Source organism: Alexandromys fortis, unplaced genomic scaffold, assembly GCF_014885135.2.
Source record: "Alexandromys fortis isolate MF-2015 unplaced genomic scaffold, M_Fortis_MF-2015_v1.1 scaffold_85, whole genome shotgun sequence".
In the NCBI taxonomy this organism is placed as follows: Eukaryota; Metazoa; Chordata; class Mammalia; order Rodentia; family Cricetidae; genus Alexandromys; species Alexandromys fortis.
The window spans coordinates 2,083,348-2,106,176 of record NW_026067975.1 but is presented as its reverse complement, the minus strand read 5'-3'; the positions used below and the strand labels follow the sequence as shown (position 1 = coordinate 2,106,176).

Sequence of the window (22,829 nt, the reverse complement as noted above, 5' to 3'; positions counted from 1 at the left end):
TAACTGAGAAAGGCATGTTTCTACGTACTCAATTGAACACCAATCTAGGAAGAGACACTGGCAAAGAGACGCAAAGGGACAGGATACACTAGTTTTAAAGGGCTACAGACAGACAAAAAGTTTCACAGTGAAGTAAGTACGAATTTAATGTCTGAACATTAAATTTAGTAACATGAATTTAGTATCACCACTAGAGTCATGAAAAGGTCAGATAAAACTATAGTCAATATTGAGCTCCCAGAGCTCCTAAACAGTGAATCAGTCCAGTGACAACACCCCACACTCATCATGGTTATCTGCATGCTTAATAGTGTGTGCCCCACGCCCCACAAACAACTGCATGTTCTGAGTCCTCTGGTTCTCAGCCATAGTTTCCGTGACCAAAAAGTCAAAGATCTAAACTACATATGATGACTATGAACAAGCATCTTCTCATAAGGGGTTCATGAAATGGCAAATGGTTTTCAGTAGTGTGTGTGTATGTGTCTATGAGTGTATGCCCAGGCGCCCATCAAGACCAAAGTGAGCACTGGATTCTTGGGAGCTAAAGTTAAAGCCACTTCTTTGTGAGTGCTAGGATCTGAAATGCAAATGCAGTCCAGATAGAGCAGTGAGCTCACCCATTTCTACAGCCCCGAGATTTCATTTTTAAACAGAAAAATATTCCTAGATAACTAAGTTCTTTTTATCTCAGTATCACAGATCAAATATCGTAACTATTAAAGTGCTTATTTTTCCTCTAATAACAAATTCATAACCAAATTAATGTCAGTAGCTTTTGACTTACTCCCAGAAAGCATACATCTTTATTAAAGGGCATTATTAGGGTGTCTTTAGTTCATGAGAGCATGTGTCTTCTTACCAGGCTTGATGAGAGGAATCGTTTCTTAACACACTCACAGGAACCTTAATTTCACCCAGGAAAACATCTTGGACTAGGTTTTCATTATTCCACAAATCAATCCTGAAAATTGAAAACCTGGCTTCAGTCTTTGTGAGCCATGCTGAAGAGTTTCAAGTGGTTTTGATGTGTACTGTAGCATTAATTTTACATGCTTAAAAGAGATGTTAGCATCGTCATATACGTCATTATCCAGACTCTGAAAGCAAAGTACTACAGTAACTTTTATTAGAAAAATCACAATTTAAATTCTAAATTACATTTCTATTTATTAATTTGGGGGAGGGGCACATGCCACTGAGTACATGTGAAGCTCAGGGGACAATTACAGGACTTGGAATTTTCCTCTTGTCGTGTGTGGGTGCCAGGGATAGAACTCAGGTAGAATGGCTTGGCGACCAGTGCCTGTGCCAGCTTAGCCATCTCCCTCGGCATACTTTAACAGTCTAGAAAGAGAAACTTACGTTTTCTAAGTTTGAAAGTTTGTTTTTTCTTTAATCTGTAGCAGTAAGGACAAAATAGTTACTTAACTGAATTTGAAAAAACAAACCAATATAAGAGTGCAGTTTCTCTTCTGAAGGTAATTAATATGTAAAGACTGGTGACTTAGAAAAACATCGCCTATCACTCTGTGAACACATGATTAATGTGCCTTTTAGGTAACACACTGTTAACATCACACCTACACATGCATTTGCCAAACTTTCCTTTCCAAAACAGCATAGATATTTATTTAAGACCTAGGAAATATCACAAACTTCAAACACATGCACCTGTGGCATTATCTCCTTACCTCACTGAAATTTCTGATAGTCAGCAGATATGTTAAGAAGAATAAAAAAATTATTTCTAAATTGGCTTAAATATAATTACTTTTCCATTCATTATACTATAACCAGATAGTTAAGAAACAGTTAAATTAAGAGAAAATGGAAAATAAAATAGGTGAAATTAGGTTGTCTTTGCTCACACAAGAAATATACTTAGGTATTTCTGAAAAGAAATCAGATTTTGAAAAGATAATTTGGATTAAATTAGATGTCTGTTCCTCTAAGTTTCTTCTATCAATGTGCTAGAGAGTATCCCATCAAAGTTCACACAGGAAAAATCAGTTCTCTAGGAAAAACACAAGGCACACACCTGATTTCCAATTTTTCAATGTCCTCTTCTTCTACTTGGAACTGGGACTTCCTGGTATAACTACTGGATCTGGTTACCTATAAACAAAAATATTTTAGTAAAAAACATTTTAAAGCATCTTTCTCTATCATGAGTTCAAAAATGAAAATTCCCAAATATTTAACTGCAAATATAGAGTCAAGAGTGGAAGTAATTTTCCAAAGCATGGAAGGTGCACTAACGAGGCACCAGGGAGCTAAGGAAGGGTGGCACACAAGTCGCAGGCACCGTATCTGGTTCCCAGTCTGCCAGCAACACAAAGAGGAAAACACTGTGTTCAATGGGCTACACTTCTGAAACCACCTCAGGTCTTCCTCCTTCTCACAGCACACCTCCCTACCTCAGGTCTTCCTCCTTCTCACAGCACACCTCCTACTCTTAATTCCTTCTCACATTTTGCTGAAAATATCAAGGCTGCTGGGCAGAAACTTCCTGCTGAACATCCACTTCCCACCTCAGGCCTCTCTAGACTAGAGTTTCCCTAAGACCACCTCCTCCACCTCCTCCACGCCAGCTCCTTCCCCCAGTGTATTTAAGAATGTGCTATAGGTACGTATCTATCTTAATTACAGCTTCTAGTCTAAGAAAACTTTTCCTCTTAAATCATAGTCCTCCTGTCTCCTCTTTCAGACAACTACAAGTAATTCATTCCAGAGCCTGTACTTCCTCACCACCTACTCAGGACAGTAACTACTTTATCACCAGCTTCCTTACTTCCTTATAGGGCACCCTTGTAAAATCTCTCTCCATCACCAAACCTGCAGTCTACTGACATTCCTTAGTGTCCCTCCGATCTGTTCCAGAAGAGCTCTTTGCTTTGAGTTTGCCCGAGGATTATCCTGCCACCTCTTGCTACTCTTTTCTTCCTCGGAATCTACACAGGTGCCATTCTGTTTCTATCGTTCTAAAAACAACTTAAAGATACACGGTGGTGCCTGACTTACAAAGTGTTATCGTGTCCATCATCTCTTCGAGGCAGGCAGGGATAGATTTACTATCCTGTCTTAAAAATGAGGAAGCTACAGTACAAAAATTAAGCAGCACTCAGAAGCTGAATAGTCAGTGCGGAGCTTCTTTGGTTTTCTTCTGTTGCATCTCTTCGCTCCCTCGGCTTTCCTGGCTCTGGAGCAAATCTTGTATTGTCATTGTCTGTCTGTCTGTCTGTCTGTCTGTCTGTCTGTCTGTCTGTCTGTCTCTCTCTCTCTCTCTCTCTGTCTCTCTCTCTCTCTTTTGGTTTATATAGCCCTGGCTGTCCTGAAGCTCTTTATAGACCAGGCTGGTCTTGAACTCACAGAGATCTGCCTGCTTCTGCCTCCCAAGTTCTGGGATTAAAGGTGTGTGCCCCTACCGCCTGACCGCAAATCTTGTATTGTGGTCTACAGTTTTCACCTATCATACTTCAATCACGAACTGTCCCTTAGCAGATGTTATTTGTTTCTAAGGCTCACTATGTAGTTGAGACTGACCTTGAAATTCTGATTTTCCTGTCTGTCAAGGACTGGGATCACAGGCATGCACCACATCCGATGCCTGGTGAAAGATTTTTACATGGATCCTCAGGTACTTCTAATTTCTTTTCCATTTTCCTCCTATAGCCAGTTATCTTGACCTGGAGTATCTTTCTTCTCTGCCCTCTCTGAGCTGTCTGAACACTGAAACCATAAGTTTTTAGGCACCTGCTGACAGATCAGTTATTTCTTTCCAGGCTCAAGGATAGTCCATGACTACAAGTAAAGCACCTCCAGCCCGGTGCTGGGAAGACCTCATTCACCAGCTTATCCTGTCTTTCTATTCTTTTTTTTTTTTTTTTTTGAGGGGAGGGGGTAAAATAATTTATTTTTATTTAATGTTTATTGGTGTTTTACAGGCATGTATGTCTGTGTAAGGATGTCAGAAGCCTGGAAGTGAAGTTACAGATGGCTGTGAGCTTCTATGTGGGTGCAGGGAACTGAACCCAGGTCCTCTGGAAGAGCAGTCAGTGCTCTTAACCGCTGAGCCATCTCTCCAGCCTCCATCTTTTTATTCTTAATTTTGGTTATTTTCTTATTAAACTTGGTTAAATCATTATTCAGATGTTCTTTCTCTGTAATATTCTCTCTGTACTCAGTTATGAAAAACTAGTCTTTCTCTGGACTGTTTTGACGCTGAACTCAAGCAGCATGTGCCGCCCATTATAGCTGGATATATGTACATCTGTGTGTGTATTCTTATGTCTCATCTATCTTTATAACCTGTCTGACAAAGGGCTCAATGAATACATGTTTCAAGGCCTGGCAGGTAAATTATTATGGCGAGCAGATCTGACCCTGACTTTCAAAAAGTTACTTGCTTGTTATGAGGCCCTATGTATAGTGAACTCCAACCCATCAGAGGTGTGAACAACGTGCAAAAAACAGTAACTTTGGAAGCAGCTTTTTAAAAATTATAATCTTCCTCATGTTCTCATGGTTGGACATAAGAGTCATTACTAATGTAGAAAACAGCAAGTCCTCCAGAAAGGAAGTCTCTTGCATTAGCATGTTTTCCTTTTCCTTTATTTCTACCCCCACCCCATTTCCTACGTCACCTTTGTATTTTCTTACAGTAATCAGGTATGAGTAGGGGCACTCCGGCATCCTCTCCAAAACAGAAGAAAAATACAAAAGAAAAACTTTAAGATGTCACTATCTACAAATTGTTCTCGCATATTAATATCAACTGCAACTCATTCTGTTATTACACAATCTTTTTGAGATTTTGATTTTTAAATTTTTCTATAGTCTTCAATTAATATAAAAAAGGATTTATTAACTACTCGAAAGAATGTCAAAGCACTGTATTTGGGACAAGTTCAAGGCAGCTAATGATGCACCTTGGTGGTCCAGTGGTTAGGATTTGCTCAAGGCAATTGAATGTCTTCCTGAACAAGAAATATCTATGGGGGGGCTGGAGAGATGGCTCAGTGGTTAAGAGCATTGCCTGCTCTTCCAAAGGTCCTGAGTTCAATTCCCAGCAACCACATGGTGGCTCACAACCATCTGTAATGAGGTCTCGTGCCCTCTTCTGGCCTGCGGGCATACACACTGACAGAATATTGTATACATAATAAATAAAATATTTTAAAAAAAGAAATATCTATGGAATAAATTAGATTAAGGAGAACTTAATGACATAAAGGTCTATCAGGAAGTGTTTCATACTCTCAAATGAGTCTTCTATTTGGCACATTTGTGAATATTTTCCTTTAGAAAACCGCCCTTTCACAGGTATGAAACGCAGGCTTCATGATTAGTTCAGCATTAAAGTCAGCTGGGAAAAGACTTCAGATCTTCTGAGTGGTAATGCTTGTTTTTCTAGATATTTTACAACAGTTTGTTCAGAAGAGTCGCTATGTATCTGGGAACTGGAGAGTGTGGGAAGGAAGGGTCCAGAGGAGGTTGACAAGGAGGAAGACTACTGGATAGGTGTGGCTCTAGCCCTTCCCACTTCCAAACACCCAGAGCTACATTGTTACACCATGGATCTACTGCTTTCTGGACAGAAAGTATTAGTTACATTAATTGATAAAGTAATTACTATGGCTGTGGTTTACAAAATTAAATCAACTAGAATTCTATATTAAATATGAATATTTATATAAAACAAGAAATTACCTCAAAATAAAAGATCTCATTAAACTGCGGATTGCTTGTTTTCTTCTTTACTTTTGTCTTCTTTTGGTCATTCCTGTTCCAATGTGGTAGAGTTTTACCTTGTAGAACTTAACAGTACACAATTATAAAACAAGCTATTTCCAACCGGGAAGCCTGACCTTTGCCTAAATGTTAGGATGACTGAGGGAAGATGACAGTTTGCATACTGTGTAAGGGGACAAAAGCCAGTGTGTCCTCACAAATTCAAATCGAATATCCATACACAGGATACAAGTTTTATGCATCTATACAGGCCAAGATTAGATTACTGTCTCCATGGCTGCGAGAGGTTGACTGCCACACTCTCTCTGAAAGTTTTAAACACACCCCACTACATCAACAGAAAAAGGGGTGAGCAGAAAGGCAGTGAGACTCAAAGTGCCTTTACTGGTGTTGGAAACACCTGGGGAACATGAAATGTCTCTTAACTCAGTTTACTTCTGGGGTGCAGCCATGACAGTGACTTAAACAAACAAATACTGATTCTCAAGTGCATATACAAATTCTGAGGCATTTATGAGTAAATGTTCAGGGAGTCTAGTGTCTTTAAGCCAGACTCAACCTAATGTGAATGTCTTGTGCAATTATAGCATAAAAGCAAAATCAACTGTGATTTAAAAAAAAAAAAGTTTCTACTAAATGTGACTTTAAAAGTTCCAATAAAGAATGTGTTCATGAGAAGCCAGATGGTAGTGGCCATGGCGCACACCTTTAATCCCAGCACTATGGAGGCAGAGGCAGGCAGATCTTTCTGAGTTCAAAGCCAGCCTGGTCTACAGAATAAATTCCAGTTCAGCCAGGGCTACATAAAGAAAGCCTGTCTGAGGGAAGAAGAAGAAAGAAGGAGGAGGATGGAGGAGGAGGAGGAAGAGGAAGGGGGAAGAAGGGGAGGAGGAGGAAAATGAGGAGGAGGAGGAGAAAATAATTTGTTCATGAGATAGAGATCATTAAACAGAAAACAAGAACAGTCTCCGAAGTTTCAGTATATTTCAGTGCTTATCACCAATAGGCTGGGCTTGAACACAGGCAGCCAGGTATATATGACTTGAGGTTTTTGTTTTAGACCCTGATGGCCTATAACTTGTTGTGAAGACAAGGGTGACCTTGGATTCACAGAGATCCACCTGCCTCTGCCTCTCAAGTTCTACAATGAAAGGCATATACTCCCCATTGCTTGGCCCAGGCATATATATTTAAAGTACATTTTACAAGTATATAAAATTGAGGTTTTTCCCATAGTCTAGTAAATACATAACTTATCTGAAATGACACCAAGAATCTTTCTGCAAAAACAGAACTTAGTTGTTTACCAAGTATACACTAGAATTTACTGAAATGTCTTCTTTTAAAGCATTATTTTATGTCATAGTTACTTAGTATTTGATCTAAGAACTTTACAACTTTTAAATCCAACTTTAAACTTGAAAACCCAATAACAATTCAATAAACATTACCTAGAAGGGCCAATTAGGGAAACTGTTGCATAAGGATCACAGCTTTGTCCATTTATGAGGGGCAATCCATGGCATGCCTTGATGCTAAGGTAGAATAAAAGAGATTTTAAATTATTAGAGTCAAGTTAACATCATAACATATTATCTCCCTCCACCCTTTGTCTTCTAATGGACTGGGGACAGCACCCTAAATTCACAAGTACAGGGCAAGTGCTCTGCAACTGAGCTGCACTCTCAACCCTAAAACATTATTGTTAAGTGGAAATCAACATATTCAAAGGTCTTAAACTCATTTACCGCTTTCGCAGTTCCAATACACCAACCCCTCCAAATGATATATTTGCTTATTTACATGATTCTTTCCCAAAGAGAGGGAACAGTAACGACACGATGAGCACTCAGACTACCACATTTCTTCCTGGTAAATACCAAGGTGCATTTGCGGTTTGATAACACATCAAAACTGCTGTGGCTTCTAAAAAGGAAAAGAAAGTCGTGTAGTCTTGCATGAGAAACTACAAACCTGGCCAGTGCCATGGTACCATATCCTCTGCTAAAGCATGAATGACACACAAGGAAATGGTTGTGGTTTTTCTTAAAATCTGATTCATAAATATAGGGCACACTTCACACAATTCTGTAGTCTTTCCCACAACATTCCGTAGAAAATGTTCTAGACTATAAACACTGAAGCCATCCAATCTACTTTATGGATTGTAGTTGTATTTACAGAAAGCACAGAACAATTTAATGGTCTGATCCTCAAAGTTTCTTAGTAATTATTGGTTGGTTGGTTTTAATGTCTAAGTCTTCATTTCCTGCTGCCTAACAGAAGCTCATGAATGCTAAGTGGCTTTTTTTTTTCATTTTCTTTTTTTCTTTCTAAAGAGCAACACCCCCAGTTTCTCTCCACACTCACTCACTGCTAATGGGTGAACTGCAAACGGAGCACCGTCATATAGAGAAAGCTGAAAATAAGACTTACATTTCCTACCTGGGTATCAAAAGTCAAATTCAAAAATTCTGAAACTAGGGCTTGAGAGATGGCTCAGTGGTTAAGAGCACTGGCAGCTCTTTCAGAGGACCAGGGTTCATTTCCCAGCACCTACATAGCAGCTCACAACTGTCTGTAACTCCAGTTCCAAGGGATCTGACACCTTCACACCAATGCACATAAATTTAAATAACTTATTTTTAAAAAAATTCTAAAACTAACCAAAAAAGCATAGACGAAAGAAATATTTCAGCGTTTATATTTTCCCACCAAGGAACTACCAGTATTCTTATGTGGCTGGTGGGCCTCTTACTGGCTCTGTGATATATGCTGGTCTCATCTATCTTTGACAAAGCTTAAAGCAAATTATAATCAGAATGAACTGTACCCAAGGAACTTAACTGACACCTACAGAACAACTCAAGCACATTCCAGGAATACAGAGTATTTAGTGACTTCACTGTGCAATATAAATAATAAATATGACTTATTGTGAAAAGGAAAAAGTCAACTAAAATGGAGGCGGAAATGTCAGAAAATATAAGAGTAGACAAGGACACTTAAAAATTTTATTTTGTAGCATACAAAGACAGAGAAAACCTTTAAAAATGGAGGTCTAGAGATAGAAAAATGTAAGGTCTGACATAAACTGTGGAGAGGAGCTGAACCAACATGAGAATAAAAGAATTCAGCTTTAGATGTGTATAGCTGCAATGTTACATGACAATACAGTGGATATGAGACTAAGATTCAAAACAAACAGGTTGAATGTACAAGGTACAGACGATCTTAGACTTTGAAATAGTTGTAAAGATAACATACAGAGTTTCTGTAAACCCAGTACTCAGTGTTAACCAATATAAAACTATCGTAATCAAGAAACTAACATTTACTTAATGTTATTAATGCCAATTAATCTATAGATATCACTCAAATTTTGCTAAGATCCGGGATGCAGTATGACATCCTACACTACATTCAGGGGCCATGTCCTCTTAGTCTCTGTCACCCTGGGACACCTGCTCTCATATTGTTTAATCCGAGTTTATCTGGTATGTGCTCATGACCAGACTGGGATTAGATATCTTGGTGTCTTTTTCAATACATAATATCAAGAGGTACTGGATGTCTCATTACTGTGAAGTGGTATCTATAAGATAACCTTATGGGGAGATTCTTTGAGATTATACAAATATAAACCATACTTAGGCTGACAAACTTAGCATTCCTAGATACTTCCTCATTCTACTATATTTTACCTAGCTATTTATTTCTATCTTATATGTGTGAGCGTTTACCTGCATGTACGTACACCACCTGCATGTCTGGTACCTGTGGAAGTCCAGAAGAGGGTGTCAGGTCCCTCTAGAAATGAAGTTGTGAGTCACCATTGGTGAGTAATCTAGACTTAAAAAAATGTCCTTTGAAAGGATTCCATCCAGTCGTCCTTAGCCCAATAATCAAGAAAAGAGCACCAGGAAGACAAAGTTTTATAAGGTATCCATACAAATTTCTTTAGTCATGTAAGATGTAACTACTGTGGAAAATTGTGCGAAGAGCACAAAGACTTCTTTGCACTACCTTTACAGCTTCCTGCAAATCTATTGTATCAAGTTAAAAAATTTTTTAAGGGGCTGGAGAGATGGGTCAGTGGTTAAGAGCACTGGCTGCTCTTCCAGAGGTCATGAGTTCAATTCCCAGCAACCACATGGTGGCTCACAACCATCTGTAATAAGATCTGGAGCCCTCTTCTGGCATGTGGGCATACATGGAGGCAGAATGTTGTATACATAATAAATAAATAAATCCTTAAAAAAATTTTAAGTAAATGTTCATAATTGAAATCTAGTCCCCAAACTTAAGAGTGTGAAGTTGGGTTTATTTAACCAGCATGTGCATTGATTGAGTTATCTGAAAAAAAAGGGGGGAGGATTGGAGTTTTAAGTTTGGCTCAGTGGTAGAATTTAACTGTGTGTGCCTGGCACCAGGAAACAACATCAGAAAGAAGATTCACTACTATTATAGTCAACAATGTAAATGAATATTAAAGGGAGTATACTAAGTAAAAATAAGCCAGACACAAAAGACCACATGTATTATATGAGTCTATCCGAATGACATTCAGGAAAAAACAAAAAGCCACAGACACAGAGATGAGACTGTGGTTGTCTAGAGCTGGGTGTGAGGAAGAGGGAATTGAATTACATCTATGAATGCCTTTTTTAATAATTTCTTCTTCTGAAACTAAGCTAATTGTCTACATTCTCAAAAATAAAACCAGGAAGCTAGAAAGATGACTTAGCAAATAAAAACCCCTTGATTCTCTTCCAGAGGATCCCAGTTAGGTTCCATGTACACATATCAGGTGGCTCACAACAACCTCCAACTTCAGGGGTCCAACACTGCTGACCTTTGCAAACACTTAGACATGCGTGACATATACCCACACAAACACACATGCAATACACATAAATAAATAAAAATAAACAAATATACCTTAAAAAAAACCTAAACCTAAAATGGTATGTAAATAAAACAAACTAATCTGACTAACAGTACTTCAAAGGACTACAACAACCAAACTCAAGCAGGAAACGAAGTAGGCTGTGAATCAAGGGGTAAAATCTGCAAACAAATCTTGGAATGTCTTTTTCTTTTTCTGTTGAGAAAGGGTCAATATAATCCTGGCTGTCCTTGAATCTCTATGTAGACCTTGCTGCCTGAAACTCACAGAGATCCACCTCCTCTGATTCCTGAGTGCTAGGATTAAAGGCATGCACCACAACACTTGGTTTAGATCTATTTTTAACAGGCTAACTATAGTTGAAAAATCAATAAAACAGAAACCATAAGCAAATAACAACAAATTTTTACTGTTCTTATTAAATCTATTTAAAAGCTTTCTATTATGAAATTCTTAGAAAAATGCTGTAACAGGTATATTGTTTTGGCAATTCGTACATACATGGCAGTCTCTTAGTCTCTTTTTATTATTTATGCATCAAGACAGCTAATAAAAGCAGAAAAAATTAAACATCTAAGATCATATGTAATATCAGTCAGTACAGACTAATACAGAAAGGCAATGCCTTGAAAATTGGGGGTTTTCAACATTAGGAGAGTAAATTATAGTTTGGAGCATCAATAGGTAAGTAAAAACTTCTTTGTTTCCTTGCTCTGAGGTATATGGGTATGTACCTGATAATTTCAGGGTTATTCAGTTATCAACTGAGGCAAAGAAACAGGGCTCCAGAATGAAGGAGTCTTGGTAGTTTGCTGATAAACTAGGGTACGGATCTGAAGGGGAGGGAAGAAGCAGAAGACTAGGCTAGAACAGAGATTTTACAGAGCAGTCAGAATGATAAAGAATACCAAATCTGCAGGAAAAGTGCTGGCAACCCTAGGGGGTCCACTTAGAGTGTCTTATGTCGTGTGTGTGTGTGTGTGTGTGTGTGTGTGTGTGTGTGTGTGTGTGTGTAGTGTCTTGAGTTCTTCAAAAAGATATCCTCTAGAAACAATTTCCAAGTCTCCAATGCTAGGAAGTCACGGGCTCTTGCCTATGACATTGACATACCTTAATGCTTATAGAGATGTGTCATTTAACCCACAATCAATAAAAATTAATTAAGTACATAATGACTTGCCATAACTTGAGTGGACCAGATGAAAAATAAAATGGATTATCAGCTTGGCAAAGAAATGTTAGATGAGAGTTTCATTTTGAAGTTTCTGAAATACTTAAAGTAATAAGTTGGTCTAAGAATGTAAAATAGAGAATTATTTCTAGGTAATTTAGGCAAAAAAATAAAAATAAAAAGATATGCTTACTGTACAACAAGCTGCTGGCACACAGTTCCATTCTCTGTTATCAGTTCATTCAGTTTTAATTCAAGGTGAACTTGCCCCTATGACAAAAAAAATCATAAACTGAACAGTCTATTTTGCTAACAAAATATTACAATGTACTTTTGTCACACATATTTAATTATTCACTAACTACTCTCACATGACTCTGAATATACTTAGTTGTTAAATGCCTAATAGCCAACAATGTATATATCAAAGTTTTGAAAGAAAACAGTCTAATACCTGTATTAAATACAACACACAAAGATTTATGAACCTTATGCCCTGTTTAATAATGTTTCTATACCTCAATGACCAGTTTTTCCTTAAAAATGGCACTTATGTTTTTAGAAAAAATTAAAAAGAAATTAATTCCTAAGGCAGTAAAAGTAAATTAAAGACAGTAAGAATCAATTTTTTAAAACTTACTTCTATCAATTACTAAAGATCAATTTAATATGTTAGGTGGTACTATGGGAACAAAGGGGAACAAACAGACGTCTAAGACACAGTCACTACTTAGGAGTTCACAAACCAGGGATACATCAATTAAAGAGTAACAATACATGACCAAAATCATTGCTAGAAGGACTGGAATAAAACAGAGTTCTCTCTGACACACAGCTGTTAAGAGGTGGGTTTAAAACAGTTTAGAAAGTTTAAAGGAATTTAAGCTGTCAGTTTCCTCAAGAAGAGAGTTAGGAACAACATAATCTAGAGCTTGGTTATCTTTCCCCTTCACTGGCAATGAGCATTTCTAAACTGGTTAACAATTAGTGCTGCACTACCTCCAACAGCTGACAAGACAAATTCTCACAGTGCCAAGTGGAGTTCTTGGGATGTAATGTCTAGCGGCTGGTGAACTGAGTGATCTTATCAGAGGAAGGGTATTTACTCTCTAGATAAGGCTTCTCTTCAGAGCTCTTTTAGACAACTGTTCAAAGAATCTAACCTGAATCAGCTTTACTGCTTTATGGGTACTTGTCTTGTAAGAATGAATCTCAGAATCAATAGCTATGAAGTTCAGGGGTAGATGAATAATACATAACAAACACTAAATAGTTATGAGTCATAATACAACAAAGGTCTGAAGGAGAGAGCATGACAATTAAGTTCTAAAGAAACAAAAGGCATCAATGAGTAAAACCAGCAGTTATGTAGAGCTGGAATTAAACTGAGAAACAATCCAAGAAAAACCTCGGCACATACTGATAGAAATTCACACATATCTTACAAACTATGTCTTTCACCATTCCTGCATTTAGCATTCACAACCTCTGTGTTTCAAGACTGGCCTTGAAGGTCCACACTATATAGTAATATCTAGTATTACTCAAATGGAACTTTAAGTCACATGTCCTGTCAAGCCAGCACGTGTGTGTTACTTATCCAGAAAGGCAGTCTGTACAACTGAGCAAACATCTGCATATTAAAGCAGTTTCACTAGTTTAAAACACACGCATTTTGTAGTCCTACAAATGTCTCTCAGAAAATGTCTAGAATCTACTGTACTTCTGAGCCAATAAAAACCATTAAAATAGAGGGGAAAAAGTATTCACAACTAAAGTCACAGTATGTAATCCTAGAAATAAAAGATACTTAATGAAATTCTACCAGGAATTATTATCATTGACTCATGCCAAGCTAGTATATTAATTATTCCTACTAATGGTCAAGAGAACATTCCTTTGGTATTAGTTAATAACATGACTGTATGTTAACCTGGTTAAGAAAATACTGAAGTTAGGACAGACAGACACATATTATTAGGAAAGAACACTAAAACTGAAACACAGTTTATAAATTAAGAAAATTATAATTTTTTTGTGGTTTTTTTTCGAGACAAGGTTTCTCTGCAGCTTTGATGCCTGTCCTGGAACTAGTGTTTGTACACCAGGCTGGCCTTGAACTCAAAGAGATCCACCTGCCTCTGCCTCCTGAGTGCTGGGATTAAAGGCGTGTGCCACCACTGTCCGGCGGAAATTATAATTTATAAACAATTAACAGTACCTATTTGCTTACTAAAAATTAATTAATTAATTATTGTGTGTGATCACTGGCACACCATGGTGCTGTGTGGAGGTCAGAAGTTGCCTCTTCCCACCTTTAAATGGATTCTGGAGATAAAACTCAAGTTGTCAGGTTTGTGTTGCAAAATGTTTAACCCACTGAAGCATTTTGCCAGCCTTCACTGTCTACGTTCATAAAAAGATAATAACTGGTTCATAAAAAAACAAAAACAAAGACAGTTACAGCTGGGTAGTGGTGATGTATACCTTTAATATCAGCACTTGAGAGAGAGACAGGTGGATCTCTGAGTTGAAGGCAAGCCTGGTCTACAGAGTAAGTTCTAGGACAGCCAGGGCTACACAGGGAGCCCTGTACCAAACAACTACAAAACCAATTACTAATATGGTACGTACTGTTAACCTGAAAACATATATGTGCAAATTACTATACCAGTATCCACCAAAACACTGAGTATTATTGTACTGCCTTTTATAAAGAAAGTGAATGTAAATTTAAATTACACAAAGCTGCTTTTCAGTGTTAAAAAGGCAAAACTGCACTGAGCATAGTGTTGTCACCTGTAATCAAGAGGGCAAGTACAAGGTCAACATACACTATATAGCCAATTCTCAAGGGGGGGGCGAATATGTGAACAATTTAGAAAAATTAGTGTTCCCTGATTATTTTTACACAAAATTTCTTACATATCTCATCACTGTATAGATTTGGATTATAGAAAAAACAAATCTCTGTCTTATAGAAAGTGTACTCATGAGTGCAGCAAAACCTGATATTGCCAGCCTTATAGCCAGGGATAGCAGCTTTAAAAGGCCATATAACCCATATTTGGCTAATGAGACAGAAATAAAGTGGCCAGTGCCATTCTATAATTGTTTTCTTAACCTCCCCCCTCAAAAACCCACAGCCCCAAATTATTTCCTATGTGTTTTACAATTCAATGCTCAGTAGTCTATCAAAAATTATTAAACAGATGACAGAATAAAATACATGTGTGTGTGTGTATGTGTGTGAATAGCAGATTTTAAGAAGTGTGGGAGTTTAAAATAGCTAGCTTAATTTTTTTTTAAAAAAAATCACTGTTTAGACCAGGTCAGCATCAAATTTATAATATGTACCCCTGGGTTTTTGTTAATATTTTTACAATAATTATTATTTTACATGCCGACTACAGCCTGTTTTTTTTTTGTTGTTGTTGTTTGTTTTGTAAACAGAAAATAAAGTGAAAAATCCAGTAAATAACTGGGAACCATGAAAAGAATTAGGTGAAAAATTTAGAGCTCAGTAATAAAGTAACTGAAATGAGATGTATTTAACATCAGATTGGCTGTAGCTGAAGAGGAATAAAACGGAGAGGCTATCAGTAGAAAATACTCATAATAAATCTCAGAGAAGGAAAAAGCATAATAGACATGTACATATCCTGATATCAAATAAAAATACATGAAAATTTATAAATAGTTTAGAAAAACAGAGGTACTCAGGCAAAATGCAATGCATAAAGACAAAAATCCTCTCATGTTTAAACAGTCTTTAATTGCGAACATTAACAATTTTCTTATAAAAACAATTCAGTATGTTTCAGGGTTGGTGAGCTGCTTCATGACTAAGAACACCGGCTGCTCCTGCAGAGGACCCCGGTTCAATTCCCAGCACCTACATGGCAGCTCACAAGCATCTGTAACTCCAGCTCTGGGAGACCTGATGCCTCTTCTGGATTCCAAGAGCACCAAATACGCACATGGTCCACATACACACACTCATGGAGACACTCACAGACACATAAAATAAATAAATCTAAAAACAAATTCAAAACTTGGTATGTTTCAACTGTTTTTAAAATCTTATGAGGGGAGAAAAAAAATAAAAACTTATATGGCTTCTGACAGACTTCTGCTGCCTGCTTTTGAGATCAAGTCTTGCCATACTGCTAAGCTGTCCTAAAGTCAGAGTAGCTGGAACCATAGGCGTGCATCACCACGGCAGCTCAAGCTGTCTATAGAAACTGCCTCTGGACAGAATTCTGGACACAACTGCCTGTCACATAAAACACAAAAGTTTTACTTTATAACATCTTTTATATTTGTGGTGAGTCTTGCTTTTCTCTTTGAACAATAATAACGAGATAAAGGTACAGTGGTGCATGCCTTGCGTTTCAGCACTCAGGAAGCAAAAGCAAGAAGATCTCTGAGTTTCAGGCCAGCCTGGACTACACAGTGATTTCCAGGACAGTCAGGGCTACATGGTGAGACCTTGTTCCAAAAATAAATAAATAAATAAAAATTAAAAAAGAGACAGAATAGCTAATTTCTATTTCTTCTCATGTACAAATAAAATGAAGTTTTCAAAAATTAACCTATAATAATAAATTATGCTTTTATATTCACAATGCTTTAATTGAGCATGTGTTTAATAAACTAGTATAGATTTCTTAAACAGTTGTTTAAAATAGTTTTAAAACAAAGGCCATGAACAAAAAGTATGTAAAACTTATGGTATAATGCAGATGGTCAAGATCATCCTGTTGGGTAAGACTTAATAATTGCACCAAAAAGATATAAGTAATATTATATTTGGCATTACATCTGGGTTTGCTATCTGTATAAGTTGTGTGGGACACCAGTCAGAATTAATAATTTATGTAAAGTATGTTCTGTATCATGGTACTTAAGAAATAAAAATGGAACCAAGCTTAAAAGCCGTGAGTTCCAGCAACTTTACAGCTAAGAGGATGGCTGCAGGCACTGAATCCAAACAAAATTTACAGAAGGCACTGGCGCAAGATGAACTAACTTCACTAGTATGGAAGAAAATACAGAAAAAGGACACCAAGTGGCACAAAATGACTATCCAAATCATAACCAGGACTAGAGCCTAAGGAGGAAAATGCTTTAAAATGAAAGCAGCAGTCAGCCAGAATCAGGACCTGATTAAAAGTCAGGGAAAGGAAGGACTAGAAAAGCCCACTGAACCTAGAGGCATAAAGCCCTAAGTAGTGAGAGCTGTCTGTGCTTTCCCTCGGACTCACTGTAGAGTTGAAGGCATATTTTAATGGTTTAAGAGAATAGTTCAACAAAGAGAGGGAAATGGCAAAAAAACAGAACCAAGAAAAGAATTCTGTGTTTTATTAAAAAGGTAGAAAAGGGCTGAAGAAACGTCTCCGTAGTTGACAGCACTCACAGCTCTTGTAGAAGACCCAGGTTTGACTCCCAGAACCCACATGGTAGCTCACAACCACTTGCAACTCTGTTCCAGGGGATCTGATGCTCTCTTCTGACCTCTGTGGGCTTTGCACACATGTGGTACATATACATATACTCAGGCATAGACACACATATAAAATATTCTTTTTAAAAAATTTAATGGAGCTGAAGACATGGCTCAGCAGTTAAAGAATAATGGCTGCTTTTGCAGAGGACCTGGGTTAATTCCCAGCACCGACATTGCGATTCAAAACCATTTGTAATTCCAGTTCCCAGAGGTCCAACACTCTTCTGACTTCCACAGGCAGTAGGCACACTTGTGGTACAGATATACATACGGGTAAACCATCAACAGATATAAAGTGTTTAAATTAAAATTCTGTGCAAAAGGGTAGAAAATGCACTTATTAAATACTGCTATCCTGAACTTCTAAAAAGAAAATAACTGCAATCAAAAAGTAGCAATATTAAAGGCTAAAATATTTAAACCGTTTTGAGAACTAAACTATATTTATGCACGTCACTTCCTGTGTCTTTATAAGCAAAGACAACCCTTTACACTGAGATCCTCATTTCATAATGGTCCTTGGGGAACAACTATCAGCAATGATTTGCGTTTCAAATACTCATTGGTGGAAATGATAGGAAATTAAACATCTTCCTCTCTGAGATAAAGATACTAATCATTTCATCCACTCAAGCCCTTAGACAAATAGGACTAACCCAAACTCCAGAATGTACTGCCTCGAACTATATCAAATTTGACTTCAGTGGATAGTGACACAAATTTAGCCAACTTCTCTCTGCAGATTCTAAGATCTTTGAAGATGAGGAAGCTGTTTAGCACAGAGACTCAAAGGTGAATATTGCATTTTTTAGAGTCAATAAAAGAGTAAATTCACAGAAAAAAAAACAAAGGAAGAGATATGTACTCTCATTAGACATACAAAAAGAATGGGTGAAATCTTATCTTTAAGAATCTTTAAATGTGGCAGAGGAGGTGGCTTGGTTGGTAAAGCATCTACCACACATGCATGAGGATGGGTGTGTAAAAAGATGAGTGTCTAACCACATTCTAAATATTTGCCCTTACACTCACAGATAAGTACAGTACTCATCAGAAATCTCAAGGAAACTTCTCTTTGCAACAGACCAGGACAATTACAGAAAACTACAACCAACAACATGCAGAGCTGCAGAGCCCAGTCCCAACAGAGACATCTACAATACAATTCCTTTATCTAAGGCTTGGGGTCATTGTGAAAGAGGGGATGGAAAAATTGTGAGAGCCAGAGGATCAGGAGTTTGCTGTTTGGAGGAAGGAAAGAAAAAAAATGTAGTTATGTTATAATCTCAAAAATTTAAAGAAATAAATTTTTTAAAAGATAGAGATGATATTGTTTCCCTATGCTAGAGAGGTAGAGACAGGCAGATCCCTGATACTCACTGACCAGCAAGTCTAGCAAATCAGTGAACTTCAGGTCTCAATGAGAGATCTTATCTCAAAAAGCAAGAGAGGGTTTGAGGAACGACACCCAAGGTTATTCTTTGGTCTCTACACACACAGGCTCACATGCACATGCATACATCCATCACACACAATTCTCCCATTAGACCTCTCAATCTTTTTTCCCCACAAGAATAAAGTTGTTAGAGTGAAAGAAGAAAACACCAACTATTCACTCTGTAAAATGCAAAGAGAAAGAAACATAACATGAAAAGCAAATCGTCAGTCAGTGGATCTCAGGGCCACCGCCTTCGTCTGCACTGCTGCAGGGTGGGCCTCCTGCTAAGGGGGACACTACACATGGTGCTCCTTCACAGCCCCAAATAGAAATGTCTCTGTGGCAGCCAACCGTCTTAGGAGAATTTAAAGTCACTTCACAGATCACTTTTAACTTAACTGAATTTTTATTTTGTCTGCTACTGTCATGTCAGAACCTAACCAATTAACATGCAGCTTTTATGCAAATGCCTGGTGGCTAGCTCACAGGTACAGGGAACTTCTTGCATTTCAAAGTGCCCCCCCCCCCCCCCATTACTGAAAGGCAGTACGGCACTGTGATTAGGAGTCAGACAAATCTCTAATGAAATCAGTTTCTGTGACTGGAGAAGTCAGAGCATCTTTTAATTCTATTAAAATAATCTGTAAACTGAGGTTAATACTATCTACATCTTAAGGAACTTAAATGACATGATGCATATTAATTACTCACTGTTGTTCCGAGTACATACTTTCATAATTACTAAAAGTAATCATTAGATTGAAACCTGGCTAAATTCACCATCATTACTTTCTATCATCTATTTTTATTTTTTCACTTTTTAAAAAAAGTTATAAAACATAAGGGTAAACAAACACTAACAGACTAGGCTCGTATTAATTATGGGCTGTTTTCATATCTTCAATACTTACAAGGTCTGTGACTAAATAATCATATTCCCAAAGATACCATACTGTCTTAAAAAGTATCATCCATGCCTCCCATCACCTACAGCATTCTTCTTTTAAAATCTATTTTAAATAATGGGTAAATCTTGCTAATTAGCATTTAAGATAAAAGTTCTGAAAAGGTTAATGACTAATGGTCATGAAACCAAATAATACTACAATTTAAAATGCCAATACTATATATAAAACATAAGTGCTACTTCAAGTATTTTCATGTTTCAGAGGTGACAGTTTTATATATATACTGTCAAGTCTGTGCTACAGCATTAGTTTCCAGTGTCATCTTCAAGTATTACTTAAAGAATACTCTATAGAGTACTATATTTTTAGAGCAAATCCCTTAAATCCTTCAGAAAATTTATGCTGGTCAGTAAGAATGCATTTAATAAACAAATTGTAAGAAGTCTCTGGAGTAGGAGGGCCTTCTGTCTATATGTTACTTTCATTGGTCAAATAAAGAAACTGCCTTGGCCTTTTGATAGGACAGCAGCTTAGATAGGCGGAATAGACCGAACAGAATGCTGGGAGTCAGGCAGACGACATGAAACTCTGGCCCAAGATGGACGTAGGTTAGAATCTTCCCGGTAAGCCACCACCTCGTGGTGCTACACAGATTATTAGAAATGGGTTAATCAAGATGTGAGAATTAGCCAATAAGAGGCTGGAACTAATGGACCAGGCAGTGTTTAAATGAATACAGTTTCCGTGTTAATTATTTCGGGTGTAAAGCGAGCCGGGACAAAAAGCAGCCTGCACTCCCCTATTACAACAAATCTCCTAATCTATTTCAGATAAAAATCTCAAAGCCCTTTATCTTTCCTTTTGTTCAAATTATTAGAAAGATTAGATGGGTACAATGATGCCTGCCTATAATCCCAATACTAGGGAGGTTACTAAGGTGTGTAGAAGCCAACCTCAGGTACACAGTGAGCGCCATCTTCAAAAAGGTTAACACCATACCCAACTTCTTATGTGGATTGTATATGGAAAATATATTAAATCATGTATAAAAAAAGAAAAAGTAAATTGGCAATTTTGTAAGGCTACATTAGAAAGCACCTGTGCTAGCTAGTTTTCTGTCAACTTGATACAAGCTAGAGTTATTTGAAAGGAGGGAACTTCAACTGAGAAAATGTGCCCCCATAAGATCCAGTTGTAGAACATTTTCTTAAGTAGTGATCGATGGGGGAGGGTCCAGCCCAATGTGGGTGGTACTACTCCTGGGCAGGTGGTCCTGGGTTCTATAAGAAAGCAGGCTGAGCAAGTTATGAGGAGCAAGCCAGTAAGCTGTATCCCTCCATGGCCTCTGCATCAGTTCCTGCCTCTAGGCTTCAGTCCTTTTTGAGTTCCTGCCCTGACTTCTTTTAGTGATGAACAATGTCTTAGCTTGGGTTTTACTGCTGTGAATAAACACCATGACTATGGCAACTCTAATAAAGGAAAACATTTAATTGGGGCTGGTTTATAATTCAGAGGTTTAGTCCATTATCATAATGGCAAGAAGCGTGACAGCATGTAGGCCGACATGACGCTGGAGAAGGAGCAGAGTGTTCTACATCTTGATCTGCAGGCAGCAGCAAGGAAATGCCATAGCTTGAGCATCAGAGAGCTCAAAGTCCACCCTAAGTAACCCACTTCCTCCATCAAAGTCACATACTCCAGCAAAGCCACAGATCCCTTAAGAGTGCCACTCCCTATTAGTCTATGGGGCCATTTTCATACAAACTACCACAAAAGCAATATGGAAATGTAAGCCAAATGAACTCTTTTCTCCCCAATTTGCTTTTTTGCTCAAGGTGTTTCATCAGGGCAACAGAAACCCTAAGTAGGACACCACCAGATTGACTGGTGGTAATAAATTTACATTTGTATAGAGATTAACAGGTTTTTGTTTGTTTGTTTTAAAAACAAGAATTTACGCAGCCTGGCTGGCCTTAAAATCCTGCCTTCACTTCCTCAGTTCTGGAACTATAGGCTTACACCACAAAGCTCAGTTTCTGTGATACTGAGGCTCACACCCAGGGCTTTGCACATGACAGTCAAACACTCTACCAATTGAACTACAACACAGTTCAAAACTAATAGTTTTAAAGTATTCTTCTCATGCCATATGAGCCAAAGTGGTGAGTTTTATTCTCATTTTACAGAAATGAAGCTAAAGGTCATTAAAATAACCATATAAAAACACCCAGTAAAGGTCTTCTGGTTGCTAATTTCAGTCCATTCTACTTCTTCACATTGCTTCTCACCTGGGTCACTGACCAAGCTGTACTATTAGGATCTGAACAATACTTATGGTCAGATGCAAAGAATGAATATTAAAATGGGGTACAATAGATAAAACAAAAAGAACTTGGCTATATTTTGTACTTAAGGAATTTCAACAAACAATACTTATTCTTTTTGAAAATTGAATCACAGAGACTGCATGAAAGGTTATGAGGAAATGGAGACACACTTTATTTGGAAAGTATCTGTGGGTATGTTTTTTTCCCCCTTGTGTTAAACATCTGTTTGAGTCCTAGTGGCAAATTATAGCCTCCATAGGAGAAGGACTCCTGATTGCAGTTATGATCTTAGAAACGGTTTTACAATCATTACTGTATTTAATAAATAGGGTTACAAAAAAAAAAGATTCCCTTAGAAGTATTTTCTAAATCGTAGAAACTCAAGCTTTCTAGAAACTTCAATGTACATTTCTGTTCACATACAGATTTTGATTTTGGGAAGAGGAAAGAAACTATTAATAATAATTCTACCTTTCAAATAAAAAGTGAACAGGAAGGGGGAGGTAGGAATAAAGGCTGTGCATTGCAGAGATCCCCCCCCCCAATGGTTTCAAAAAGTAACATTTTCTGGCTACTCCCCCCCCCACCTCCATCTCTGTTTCACTCTATCATTCTTTCTTCCCTTTATCTCAAATAAACACCACTCAAACTGTCAAAAAAAAAAGTAACACTTTTTCCAAGTCTAGTTCATTAGAAATGGAATAAAAGCATCCAGATAAGAATGAATAAAATCAGATTTCCATGTATTCCCCTAAAGGTTAGAGTTAATAAAACAACTTTTCCTTTAAAATGTTTCACCTTTTAAAAATGCAG

At 37.5% G+C, this 22,829-nt stretch overlaps 1 protein-coding gene across 1 annotated transcript in view; it reads right to left on the bottom strand.

Annotated features, from left to right (window-relative positions):
• Rasa2 (RAS p21 protein activator 2) overlaps nt 1-22,829 on the bottom strand; it is a 97,156-nt gene that overhangs the window by 45,045 nt on the left and 29,282 nt on the right. Inside the window, exons 5-9 of the mRNA XM_050157316.1 lie at nt 12,028-12,104; nt 7,206-7,289; nt 5,713-5,785; nt 2,042-2,118; nt 863-964 (exon numbers count right to left, since the gene is read on the bottom strand). Coding sequence (XP_050013273.1) covers nt 863-964; nt 2,042-2,118; nt 5,713-5,785; nt 7,206-7,289; nt 12,028-12,104 — 413 coding nt within the window. The remainder of the gene's footprint in view (nt 1-862; nt 965-2,041; nt 2,119-5,712; nt 5,786-7,205; nt 7,290-12,027; nt 12,105-22,829) is intronic.